Source organism: Genypterus blacodes, unplaced genomic scaffold (assembly GCF_046128005.1).
Source record: "Genypterus blacodes isolate CSIRO-AG114 ecotype Tasmania unplaced genomic scaffold, CSIRO-AGI_Gbla_v1 ptg000517l_1, whole genome shotgun sequence".
NCBI classification, from domain to species: Eukaryota; Metazoa; Chordata; class Actinopteri; order Ophidiiformes; family Ophidiidae; genus Genypterus; species Genypterus blacodes.
The window spans coordinates 26,988-40,000 of record NW_027467272.1 but is presented as its reverse complement, the minus strand read 5'-3'; the positions used below and the strand labels follow the sequence as shown (position 1 = coordinate 40,000).

The following is a 13,013-nucleotide window of genomic DNA, read 5'->3' as shown; positions in this document are numbered from 1 at the left end:
TGTGTGTGTATAGGGGGGATGTTATTTATAAAAAGTCAAAGTCAAGGAATTCCTCCTTTGCTTCCTTTCACACTGACGTCACCGTAATAAAACTGAAGCCTCTTCATGTGTGCGTGCGTGTGTGTGTGCATGTGTGCGTGTGTGAGCTACACACTGCAGGGGGTCACAGAGCAGCCAGCACATGGTGATCAGGTAGAGACGAGATGAACGTGTTTGTGTGTGTGCTGCAGCCTGAAACACACACATGCTGCATTCTGGCGCCAGGTGTGTGTGTTTGTATGTGTGTGTGCTCCATATGTGTGACTGTATTAAATATGTCCTCATTGTACTTAAGAACACCCTCAACCACACACGTGCTGCACGTGTGTGTGTGTGTGTGTGTGCGGCTGTAGAGGCTGGTAGCTTAAAGCCCTTGACCATGAAGATAAAATGACTGCTTAGTAAAACTCAAAGCTTAGAATGAAATGTTTTATGCTCTGAGGACATTTTACTTTTTTAGTATTTATTTATCTTAGACATTGTCAGTGAAATACTTATTTTTATTCATTTTTATTTTGTGTTATTTTCCTTTATCCTTTTTTTTCCTCTTGATTTCCAGTTTTTGGGATTTATTTTGTATTTTTCTCATGATGGTAAAATTCCTCTGTAATGAAGTTTGATTAGTGAAGCGTCAGTGTGAGGACGAGTTCACACCCAGCTGGAGATGAAGAGGGACACATGGTGACTGGGGGAGGGGAGGGGGGGTCTGAGTGTGTGAGGGTGTGTGTGTGTGTGTGAGGGGGGGTGAAGCCTCAATGTTATGTTTGACATCTGACCTGACAAATGTTGAGGTGTGTGTGTGTGTGTGTGTGTGTGTGCGTGTGCGCACACCTGAACTTCACTCGACACCTCATCCATCCGTCCTTAAATGCATCACAAAGGTCCCTGAATGCAGCTCGTCCATGTCTCCCTGTCCTGACCCGTCCATGTCTCTGTCCTGACCCGTCCATGTCTCTGTCCTGATCCGTCCATGTCTCTGTCCTGACCAGTCCATGTCTCTGTCCTGACCCGTTCCTCCGTCTTTGTGTCTCAGTTTGTTCTGGACGTTTCTGCTGCAGCCGCGATGTTTCCCTGCCGCTCTGTCCGCCTGTGGTCCTGCATCCTGCTGCTGCTCCTGCTGGTCCAGCTTCCCCGGGTCCAGTCCAGACCGGCCACAGAGGACACGGACACAGGTGAGTGTGTGTGTGTGTGTGTGATGCCTGTATGGCTCCTGTGTGTGTGGTGGTTCTGGCGGCGTCTTGCTGTGTGCTGGTGTTGAGCACATGTTTAGCTCAGATGCTACACAGACCACAAACACGTGCTGGAGCGTCTGACCTTTGACCCCTGAGCTTGACTGGATTACCACCAGAGTAGAGTGGATCACATAAACCAACGCTCATCAATACATCAATGTGGATCCTTCAGCCCTGTAATGAGCTGATGGTTGATTATTATAATCCTCCCTCCTTCCTCCCTCCCTCCCTTCCTTCCTCCCTCCCTCCCTTCCTTCCTTCCTTCCTTCCTTCCTTCCTCTTGTCTCCTTCTTGTCTCTGCTGTCGTCTTCATATTCTTGAGACTTAATCCTTCAAAATGTCTAAAACTTTCCAATGACCTAAATTTCTTAAGAAGGAAAGTGACGTGTGGCTGCTTTGGGACTGTTGCTGGTGAAGCTGAGGGTGTGGCTGTGGGGGGGGGCGTGGCTGTGGGGGCGTGGCTCTGGCAGTGCGGTGTTGGGCCTGTGTATCCTGTCCAGATGCACAGATGTGTTATTGCTCAGGCTGGCTGTGGGTAATCAAGTCAGCAGAAGTGTGTGTGTGTGTGTGTGTGTGTGTGTGTGTGTGTATGAGCATGTGTGTGTGTGAGCGAGCATGTGTGTGTGTGAGCGAGCGTGTGTGTGTGTGTGCAGTCGCAGCATCTGGATCCCAGCTGAGTTCATGTGATACTGTTGTTTTTCAGCCTGTAAATTCTTGCGTTTCACTCAAATTGAACGTCTCCGCTCTGCTCGGCTCTCGGCTCAGATGGAGGTCGGGCTGGTTGAGTCTAAACCGCCTCCCTCCCTCCCTCCCTCCCTCTCTGCTCTCTTACACATGTGATCTTCACTGAGTTCTCTGAATTGGGCTGGGCTGTGAGATAAGAGAACATTCCTGCAGCCTGATTAGAGTCACAGCTCTGATGTGTTTAGATCCACCAGCTTCCTGCGGCTGAGGACCTGTGAGCATCAGGAGACGCCTCTGCTCTGTCTGCTCTGTCTGCTGGTTTAGTGGAGACGTCTTCTGTCTGCCTGTTGTAGGACTGGAGAGCTTAAAGGCTCATTAGATTACATTACATTACATTACAATCATTTGGCAGACGCTTTTATCCAAAGCGTCTTACATTATATTACCACCCTTCGCAGAGGGGGGAGCAATTGAGGGTTCGGTGCCTTGCTCAGGGGCACCTCGGCAGGGGCTCGAACCAGCGACCCTCCGGTTCCCAAGCGGAAGCACTACCCACTGAGCCACTGCCTCATTCACAGTGACTCTGTGGGTCAGAGGTCAGAGGTCAATCTGCTGCAGGGTCTCTGGTTTGCCCAACGAGGAAATCCACTCACTCACTCACTCTCTTGTTGTTAAGCTGATGCTGTGAAGTCGTCTGAAGATGAGGAGGATGACGAGTCTTCCTCAGAGGAGAACAAGCCGTCTAACGAGCTCTCCACCAGCAGTGAGAAGCTCCAGCGTGAGTCTGCCTGCCTTTACTCTTCTTCTTCTGTGGTGGACACATGAACCTCACTGACCTTCTCTCGCCCTCTGCTCTTCCTCCTCAGCTCTGGCGCCTCAGTGGGTCACACCAGAGAAGATGAAGAAGCAGCTCCACGCCGTCCCCACCAGCAAGACGGTCAAATTCCGATGCCAAGCGACGGGGAGTCCCGCTCCCTCGCTGCGCTGGTACAAGAACGGGCGGGAGTTCAGGAAGGACCAACGCATCGGAGGCTTCAAGGTGCGAGTCGACCGTCCATCGCTCAGCGCCGCATCACGGATGAGGCAGGAACATGTGTTCATCATGTGTGCTGTTGCTTGGATACCGTATGAGCCTTTGCCTGAACCTTTCAGATCAGAGACCACCTGTGGACCCTCATCATGGAGTCGGTGGTCCCGTCCGATAAAGGAAACTACACGTGTGTGGTGGAGAACCAGCACGGCAGCCTGAGACACACCTACCTGCTGGACGTCATGGGTAAGACTGGACCGGCTCTCCTGTTCCCTGGGCGGCGGGACTTTGGAGTGGGATTCAAACCGTTTGCGTGTTGTTGTTCCAGAACGTTCCCCGCACAGGCCCATCCTGCAGGCCGGCCTCCCCGCCAACCAGACCGCCGTGGTGGGCGGCGACGTGGAGTTTGTGTGTCGCGTGTACAGCGACCCGCAGCCGCACATCCAGTGGCTCAAACACATCACCATCAACGGCAGCAGGGAGGCGCCGGACGGACACCCGTACGTCCTCGTCCTCAAGGTAGGACGGACCACAGCGTCTCAAGAGACGCCGCCATTAGCTAGACCTTCTTCACCACATAGCTGCACGGCCTTGTGGGAAATGTAGTCACACACACATTCCAGTCATTGTAACATCAATCAGTTTGGTTGACCTCCACGTTGGTAAACATGAGGCGAGTCCTCCTCCCCTGATCGACCTGTGGTTCCTCCCTTCTGGCGGCTCAGTCGGCATGGCGACGGACCGAAGGAGCTCCGGCTGCGTGGTTTGTTGCTTCTGGCACGCAGCCAAGAGCCGAGCACGCTACATGTATGTTTTTCCCTCCGCAAGGAAATGGAGAACAATGAGGAGTTAAGTATAGAACAGAAGTCGGAGAGAAGCAGCATGAGGTCCAGGAACAGTGGAGATGTGAGGAGAAGCTCAGGACCTGATGTTCTGCTCTGATCTCCACACCTCTCCTCTCTCAGACTGCAGGTTTGAACACGACAGATAAGGAGATGGAGGTTCTGACGCTGAGGAACTTGTCTGTGGATGATTCTGGAGAGTACACGTGTCTGGCTGGGAACTCCATCGGCGTCTCTCATCACTCTGCCTGGCTCACAGTGGTCGAAGGTTCGTGATGGAGATCTGAAACACAAAATATGTTCTGTCAATTCCAACCAAAAATCTGATTTGTTCAGAACTCAAAACCTTTGTTCCATGTCTGTGCTTAGACCTACCACCCTCCCCGGTGCCTTCTCAGACCTACCTGGAGATCTTCATCTACTGCCTGGGCTTCTTCCTCATCATCATCCTCGCTGCCATAGCGATCGTCTGCAGGTTCTACTGTGCTCCAAAGAAAAGTGACTTCAACAGTCCGCTGGGGGTCCAGAAGTTAGCAAAGAGCATCCCTCTGAAGAGACAGGTGCTTCCTATGACTTTGACTTTGAATAGACCCTTGTGTTGTTCCTCCTTCATGCTCCTCCTTCATGTTCCTCCTTCATGTTCCTCCTTCACGCTCCTCCTTCATGTTCCTCCTTCACGCTCCTCCTTCATGTTCCTCCTTCATGTTCCTCCTTCACGCTCCTCCTTCATGTTCCTCCTTCACGCTCCTCCTTCATGTTCCTCCTTCATGTTCCTCCTTCACGCTCCTCCTTCATGTTCCTCCTTCACGCTCCTCCTTCATGTTCCTCCTTCATGTTCCTCCTTCATGTTCCTCCTTCACGCTCCTCCTTCATGTTCCTCCTTCACGCTCCTCCTTCATGTTCCTCCTTCATGTTCCTCCTTCATGTTCCTCCTTCATGTTCTTCCTTCACGCTCCTCCTTCATGCTCCTCCTTCATGTTCCTCCTCCAGGTCTCTGTGGAGTCCACGTCCTCTCTGCAGTCTGGCATCTGTCTGATGCGTCAGTCACGTCTGTCCAGTGCCACGACCTCCATCCTGGCCGGCGTGTCGGAGTACGAACTTCCCTACGACCCTGCGTGGGAGCTTCACCGGGACAGGTAATCTTCGTCTCCTTCTCCTCCTCCTCCTCTTCCTCCTTCTTCCCCACTGACCAGGTTCTCCTCTTCCTCAGGCTGACGCTGGGGAAGCCTCTGGGTGAAGGCTGCTTTGGTCAGGTGGTGCTCGCTGAAGCTGTTGGAGTCGACAAAAACAAGCCCACTCGCCTCACCAAGGTGGCGGTGAAGATGCTGAAAGGTGAGGAAACATCTGAAAGATCTCATCACCAGGACTCAGTGGATTGTGCTGCTTGAATATAAACTTGCTGACCCTGATCTGTGCAGCCGACGCCACAGAGAAGGACCTGTCTGACCTCATCTCTGAGATGGAAATGATGAAGATGATTGGCAAACACAAGAACATCATCAACCTGCTGGGTGCCTGCACACGAGAAGGTGAGTGGAGATGATGTGCTGCCGGTCTGTGCTGAGCTGCTGAGGCTGACGGCTCTGCTGCTCCTCAGGTCCTCTGTACGTGGTGGTGGAGTACGCGTCTCAAGGGAACCTCAGGGAGTTCCTCCGCGCCCGGCGTCCAGCAGGACTGGAGTACTGGAGCGGCTCCAGGCAGGCTACCCTGGGCAGTCTGGAGGTCAGGGAGCTGGTGTCTGCAGCTTACCAGGTGGCTCGAGGGATGGCCTACCTCGCCTCCAAGAAGGTCAGTGGGCCAGATGCATGTGAGCTCCAACACGTGGAGGAGAGGAGGGACGGAGACCTTTCTCATCGGGTCATCTAGGTGTTGATCTCAGTAGGCGTGTTTGTTTCTGCTCTCTCTCTCTCTGCAGTGTATCCACAGAGATCTGGCAGCCCGGAACGTGCTGGTCACAGACGACAACGTGATGAAGATCGCAGACTTTGGTCTCGCCAGAGACATTCACCACATCGACTATTATAAAAAGACCACCAACGTAAGATATGAGCCTGAGGAGCTGCTGTGTGTCTGACATGTGGACCTTCTGACTTGTGGACCTTCTGACATTGGGACCTTCTGACATGTGGACCTCCTGACATGTGGACCTCCTGACATGTGGACCTTCTATTATGTGGACCTTCTGACGTGGGGACCTTCTGACTTGTGGACCTTCTGACATGTGGACCTTCTGACTTGTGGACCTTCTGACTTGTGGACCTTCTGACATGTGGACCTTCTGACTTGTGGACCTTCTGACTTGTGGACCTTCTGACATGTGGACCTTATCTTCACAGGGTCGTCTGCCGGTCAAGTGGATGGCACCTGAAGCTTTATTCGACCGCATCTACACACACCAAAGTGACGTGTGAGTGTCTGTTCATCATGAGCGGTGGTTGTGTGTGTGACTGGATGATGTAATGCTCTGTGATGATGCAGGTGGTCCTTTGGCGTCCTGCTGTGGGAGATCTTCACCCTGGGAGGCTCGCCGTACCCCGGGGTGCCTGTGGAGGAGCTCTTCAAGCTGCTGAAGGAGGGACACCGCATGGAGAAACCCTCAGCATGCACCCAGGAGCTGTCAGTATACACTCAGACTCACACACACTCACACACACACTCACACACACACTCACTCACTCAGAATTTCTTCCCTCCCTCATGTTTCATAGTTAAACAGTATAAACGTGCCTTAGTTTATTTACTCTCTAAGCAGCGAATGAAAGAAGTCAGTCAGATCTCAAAGGGTTAAAGAGGTCAAACTGATCCTGAGCTGAGATAAGAGCTCTGTGACCTCACGGCTGCTCTGTGACCTCACGGCTGCTCTGTGACCTCACGGCTGCTCTCTGACCTCTTGGCTGCTCTCTGACCTCTTGGCTGCTCTGTGACCTTTGACCAGGTACCTGATGATGAGGGACTGCTGGCACGCCGTCCCCTCACGCCGGCCCACCTTCCTCCAGCTGGTTGAGGACCTGGACCGCACGCTGTCCCTCGTGGCCAATCAGGTGAGACGTCCAGGTCACATGTTCAGGTTCACTTCAGCTGTGACTCTGAGTTGTCATATGAAGTCCAGATCTGGTCTGTGACCTCAGAGTCCTGATGAGAGAGGAACTTTAAACGTAGCTTGGTTCCATCTTGACTCCAGATCAGGAGAAGCTTTGAGAGTGGAGAGCTACTTTAAACTTGTAACAGCAGGTAGAGCCGTTTGTTTACTTAACCTCTGACCCGTCCCTGCAGGAGTACTTGGACTTGTCTGCCCCTCTGGTGCAGTACTCCCCCGTTGGCATGGATACGTACAGCTCCTCCGCCTCCCACCTCTTCACGTAGACGCCCTGGGACTTCCTCTCTGGGGTCGCCCTTTCCCCCCGCGTTTCCTCTTCCATGCTGGGCAGCGTTCCCCCCCCCCCCCCCTTCCCCTAAGAGGAGGAGGAGGAGGAGGAGGAACAGGTGGAGGATGAAGCTGCTTTGCTGTCGTTCCTCTGTAGCCGTGATGTGAAGAACAGCTGCTCGTCTCTGGACTGACGACCTCCAGCTTTCTGGCCCCCGGCGAGGCCTCAGGAAGCCACACACACACACACACACACACACACACACACACACTCCGACTCCTTCAGAAAGCCGAAAGACTGAACCAGCAGAGTTTGTGACCCGTTTCTGCTTTGTAACTATGATAATAATGTTTGTAAATGTTGTAAATGATAGTTTGTAATGTGGAACATCAGACTGGAATAATTCATCAAATTGAATAAACCAAAGACGTGAAGTGAATGAATTTATGACACATTTATGGATTTACTCCTCCGGTGTTTCCTGTATTTTATTCTGTTTTATAATTTGTTCTTTTCTTGTATTTATTTCTGTTGAGTCTTCTTCATGTAGCCAACGTGACGCCACAACTTTGCACTTACGCCTCCAAACGCTTTCAGATTAACTGTATTAAAAGTTTCAATATTACATCGACTTCGTGTGTGTGTGTGTGTGTGTGTGTGTGTGTGTGTGTGTGTAACTTTTAACTAAGTCACTCAGTTCTACCAAGCACTGCAAATGAGCGCCGTCTCAAAAACACAAGCTGAGCTGTGTCAGTTTGTCTGTATTATAAATGGGAGTAAACGGGGGAGGAAGTGATTAACCAGACAAGTACGTTCATACAAAAATTTGTGATCTGACATGTAAACATGCGTGTGTGTGTATGTCACACACACACACACGCACACGCATGTTTACATTCCTGAGTAAATGCATCTATGATCGCATCAACTGGACCCATTTACTTCAGTTTGAACTATTTTCAATGTAATTATGGAGTTTACATGTTTGAGATGTGACTTAATCCATGAATCTGTGGTTTAACGTGTAAACATGACATCAACATGAACACACACACACACACACACACCAGAGAACAGACAAGAGTCACTGTTTACCAACAGAAAGAACAAGTAAACCATCAGCCTGAACAGATGTGTGTGTGTGTGTGTGTGTGTGTGTGTGTGCTGTATAAAGTGATGGATGGTCTTAAGAGAAACTTGGCCGGAGTCTTTTCACCATCCATCACAGATCTCTGGACCCCACTCACACACACACACACACACACACACACACACACTCGGCCTCCTCTGGGCTGACAGCTTCTTGGCCGTGTTTCCTCCAGAGCCTGAGGCGGCGTTTCCTTCCTGTGCAGACGTGAGACAGGAAGCGTCGCGCTCAGTTTGGATCTTTCACGTTTCTGTCTGACGGCACAGAGACACAGGCGGCGTGCGGCGTTCTGTCTCACTGCAGGCACTCAGGTCACATGACTCCACTGACCTGTGACCTCACATGGACTTAAACCTTCAGGGTCGATTATCTCCTTTAGGACTGAAGTTAAAGGGGCAGGATGTGGGATTCAGACCCGGCCGGCCCGAGGCGTTTCATTGGCTCGTACCTGGACTCTGCTCTATGACTGTAAAGTCTGATCTGATCTGATCTAATCTCTCTTGGCCTCACTGCTTGGCTGCGACTGAAGGATTTGATATCAAGAAAAGGTCCTGAACCCCAGAGCAGCTCTTCATCCTGACCTCGTCCTCACGTTACATCACGCTCCTGCACACTGAAGGTAGTTTGATGTCTCCCTCTCAGCTCTACTGAGATCAGGTATGACATCACTCTTTACCGAGACCACCATTCAGTGTTCGGTCTCCATTTCAGACTTTGTCCCTGCCGAGGATGACAGGAGAACAGAACCAGAACACGTGGCAGCGTCTGATACCACACAGGACAGAGGGCGTCTGCTGGAGCGTTTCACTCCACCATCCGCTCTCTCACTTCCAAGAAACCCAGGATCATTCCCAGAAGCGGCCCACGGTGTCCCGGCGGGTCCTGGATTCTACATTAATCAAATCCAGGTGGGTTCTGTAAACACGGCGTGTTTTCTTAGGCTCGCTCCTTCACGGCTCTAATTCATGGACATGAGGGCCGTTAACGCCGCCATCTGCCCCGAGGCCCTGCTGTCAGAGGTGACGGCCTCACCTGCCCGTCACAGCCCCCTCGCCGAGGGGCCGGAAGCAGGGGGGGGGGAGGCTGAGGGGGGCGGGGTAATGGGCCTTAGCACCGAGGTGAGAGGACATTAGGGGCCAGCAGACACCTCAAGGGACAGATGGGCCAGAGATCCACACTGCTGTCACTTAACACCTCCTCAGCCAAAACACAACGTCTGAACAAACACAAACACACGTGTGGTGTGTGTGTGATTCTTTCCACAAACAACCATTCCACAAGCATGAGTGTATTGATCAGTGAGTCACGCTGTCGTCGCCGCTCAACTTCTCTGACTTCTTGAACCTGAATCTTCCTCATCTGTTGGCTCTACGTTCACATGTTTGTGCGAATCAGGAGCGTTGCTGTGATTGAGTTTCAGTCGGCACAGTTTGATGGAACTTGGATACACTTTAGTGTCGTGTTTGTTGTTGTGTAGCTTTTTATTTTAACTCTGTAGCGACCGGTCTGAACGTTCTGTCCTACAAAGTCTACTGCAACACTTTCTCCTGTCATTTTAATGTTTGTAATTCTTTGTGGTTCCTTCTCTTTGTGCCCATGAAGGGACTTGATGATGATGATGATGATGATTGCTCTGCTCTGCTCTGCTCTGTTCTGTTCTGATGGGGACACAATGAGAGGATCTTCTGTCTCATTGCGCCCTCTGGTGGTGATTGTTTGTAGCACGTCTCTGCGCAGAGTTTCAGTCTGACTCAGTTTGAGGCAGAGATGTGAGCGAGGTGCAGATGAAGGAGGAAGATCAAAGCTTTCATTTACTTCATCTTTATTACATTTTATGTGAGAAATAATTGACATAAATCACCAAACTGCATCATGTGACGGCGTCCAGCTCCAGGTGTGACCTCCCACTGTGACCTCTGACTGGAGAGCTCCACGGCCAGCATGGAAGCATCTCCTCTACTCTTCATCCTCACATTGGATTCAATATTTAACAACAGCCTGACAGCCTCATAAATTAACTTTATAACAAAATAAATATCCATGATGGTCTTTAACACTGCTGGCATCAAAACCACACAAAGCTCACAACTCCAGAGCGACCGAGCAATCTAAACCTTTTCCCCAAATAATATTAAATGTAATTATGACCCTGAATCAGCGTGTGAAGCGTGTGAGGCTCATCAGGAGGAAGCTGCGTGTGAAGGAGCATCAGGGCGGAGGACGCGTCTACTTGTCCTCCTTCAGCCCCGTCTCGCCCTCGTCCAGGCTTCTCTTGCGGGCGAACAGGTGGGTGGGGTCTCGGCCCCTGAAGCTGGGCTGGACTCTGAACACGGGCGTGTTCCTCCAGTTGGCCGGGTTGTTGTTTGTCCCCGCGATGGAGCCGGGGGTGCAGGGTTTGTTCTGGAGGAGCAGGAAGAAGGTCTCCATGTCCGGACCCAGCCTGGAGATCAGTCCGGCTCGGACCGAGGCCACCGTCTGCTCGTCGCACGCCAGCAGAGACTGCAGCAGCGTGCTGTAGTACCTGCAGGACCAGACACCAGAGAAGAAGAAACATCAGCAGGGAGCACAGGAGCTTCACACTCATCTGTGTTCTTCTTCTACTATCTGTCCTCACGATGTGTGTCTGCACAACTTCCTCTCAGCTACTCCACGTTACGGACCGACAGAGGTCAGAGGTCAACATGTGAGTCTGTGTCTAAGCTTCTGTCGAGGAGCTTTAGAGGCTCTAACACCTGATCATGGATCCATCAGGGTCCATCAGAGACCTACAGACCTGAAGAGGAGAAGGAGAACATCTACACACACACGGAGGGATACACAGAGGAACACATCAGTGTGTTTGCTTCATCCTGACCTGTTGGGGAAGTGACCGGGGACCTGCACGACCTCGCCGATGGCGTCCGGGTTGGTGCGAGCCACGGTGCAGATGTCCAGACTGGAGTAACACTCCTCCTGCACCTGCAGCACACACAGAACCTCAGCAAAGACCTGTGTGTGTGTGTGTGTGTGTGTGTGTGTGTGTGTGTGTGTGTGTCAATGAGTACGCACCTCCACGATCATCCTCTGGAAGATGTTACAGCGGCGGATTGTTTGGAAAACTTTGGCTGTGATCCCCTGGGCGATGCAGCGCAGACTGTCCTTTACAAAGGTCTTACCCTGAGGACACACACACACACACACACACACACACACACACACACGCTTACATCAGGGAGACATGGCACTGAGACACACACACACACACACACACACACACACACACACCTGCGTGTTGAAGGTGGCAGCCGTGTGCAGGAACAGCTCACAGATCTCGTGCATTCCGTCCGTGTCGCAGGTTGAGTTCTCCAGGCAGGCGAAGACGCCGCAGCCCACAGACACGGCGCCGCTCAAGCAGCGCGCCACGTCAGCTGCAGACAGAGCATATCCGAGCACGTTAGACACACACACACACACACACACACACACACACAGAGCCTCATCATCTGTGCTTGTTTCTCAAAAATCAAGCTGCACTAAACTGATGTGAGTGAACAGGAAGTGGAAGCAGGGGCGCACCAACAGGACGGGCAGGTGTCTGTCCGAGGCCCCCGGCTGCGAGCCAAGAAAGACTCTGACCTCCTGACCTTTACCTGACCTGACAAAGCTTCCTTGGAATCCCAAGTCAAAGACAAACTGCTACAACTACCAACTAACTGAGCTCAGCCTAACCGGCTCACACACTCACAGGGGCTGTTGGCGGAGAAGCGTGCCCGGCGCGGTGCAGCCTCCTCTGGCACGAGCTCGAAGCAGGCGGCGGTGCCCAGGAGGAAGAGGAGCAGCAGAGCGGAGCCGAGCGGCATGACGACGATGAAGAGGAGGAGGAGGATGAAGAGGCTGGACTGTCTGTGGGGAATGTTCCTGCTGATCCTGTCTGACCGGCCTGAGGTCCTCCGCCACTATTTATAATCAGAGCGACCAATCAGAGCGCAGAGGGGAGGAGGGGGGCCGGGGGCCGGGGGCCGGGGGGGGTGTCATGGTTTATTCATGCAATTAAACCTCAGCGCTAATTGAATATTTCCACACTGGAGGAGGAGGAGGAGGAGGAGGAGGAGGAGGAATGTGGAATTTCCGTGATTTCACTTTGATTCCATTTCTCAGCCCTGTGAGTTCTCAGCTCCATCAACGTCGCTGTGTTGGTTTCAGTCTCTGATTCAAACTAAACTTTATCACTTTATCTTATTATTCACTTACATTCTTACATTTTCCATCCCAGTCCTCTTATTTCTCCTTTTATTCCATTTCATTTCCTGTTTTTCTGTCTGATGTAAACATCCTGTTAATGATGAATATAAACTTCATATTGACTCTAATATTTAATTTAATTTGATTATAATCTGTTTACATTTTTGAACCATTTCATTTATTATTCCTGGATTCTGACTTTATCAATATTATAATTGACTTTATTCACTAAAAACCTTTATTGTGTAGAGATTAAACTCACTTTAGCTTTCGTGCAGCTCTCAGCCAATCAGCGCGGCTCTCTCATGCGCGCTGCGTTCAGGCGGAAGGATCAAACTCGCTGTTTCTAAAAATACTCCGTCAGGTCGGAAGCGGATGTGCGAGTTTCTATTCCAGTCACGTTTGTGCTTTTTCCTGTGTTGTGGTTCAGTGGACTAGAAACAGCTGATCACT

At 51.4% G+C, this 13,013-nt stretch overlaps 2 protein-coding genes across 2 annotated transcripts in view; one reads left to right on the top strand and one right to left on the bottom strand.

Annotated features, from left to right (window-relative positions):
* LOC142990364 (fibroblast growth factor receptor 1-A-like) overlaps window positions 1-8,202 on the top strand; it is a 9,516-nt gene extending 1,314 nt beyond the window's left edge. Inside the window, exons 2-17 of the mRNA XM_076140132.1 lie at window positions 1,073-1,211; window positions 2,632-2,733; window positions 2,822-2,994; window positions 3,108-3,231; window positions 3,314-3,504; window positions 3,951-4,095; window positions 4,197-4,387; window positions 4,818-4,963; window positions 5,038-5,159; window positions 5,246-5,356; window positions 5,425-5,615; window positions 5,743-5,865; window positions 6,164-6,234; window positions 6,306-6,443; window positions 6,763-6,868; window positions 7,101-8,202. Of these exons, the coding sequence (XP_075996247.1) occupies window positions 1,103-1,211; window positions 2,632-2,733; window positions 2,822-2,994; window positions 3,108-3,231; window positions 3,314-3,504; window positions 3,951-4,095; window positions 4,197-4,387; window positions 4,818-4,963; window positions 5,038-5,159; window positions 5,246-5,356; window positions 5,425-5,615; window positions 5,743-5,865; window positions 6,164-6,234; window positions 6,306-6,443; window positions 6,763-6,868; window positions 7,101-7,190 (2,133 nt within the window). The 5' untranslated portion in view covers window positions 1,073-1,102 and the 3' untranslated portion in view covers window positions 7,191-8,202. The remainder of the gene's footprint in view (window positions 1-1,072; window positions 1,212-2,631; window positions 2,734-2,821; window positions 2,995-3,107; window positions 3,232-3,313; window positions 3,505-3,950; window positions 4,096-4,196; window positions 4,388-4,817; window positions 4,964-5,037; window positions 5,160-5,245; window positions 5,357-5,424; window positions 5,616-5,742; window positions 5,866-6,163; window positions 6,235-6,305; window positions 6,444-6,762; window positions 6,869-7,100) is intronic.
* Window positions 8,203-10,217: 2,015 nt separating this feature from the next.
* stc1l (stanniocalcin 1, like) lies at window positions 10,218-12,178 on the bottom strand. The gene is made up of 5 exons (XM_076140133.1): window positions 12,064-12,178; window positions 11,604-11,746; window positions 11,388-11,495; window positions 11,194-11,297; window positions 10,218-10,860 (listed from the first exon to the last, which is right to left on the bottom strand). Exons 1-5 carry the CDS (start codon window positions 12,176-12,178, stop codon window positions 10,566-10,568), a joined length of 765 nt encoding a protein of 254 aa, XP_075996248.1. The 3' UTR covers window positions 10,218-10,565.
* Between the last annotated feature and the right edge of the window lie 835 nt (window positions 12,179-13,013).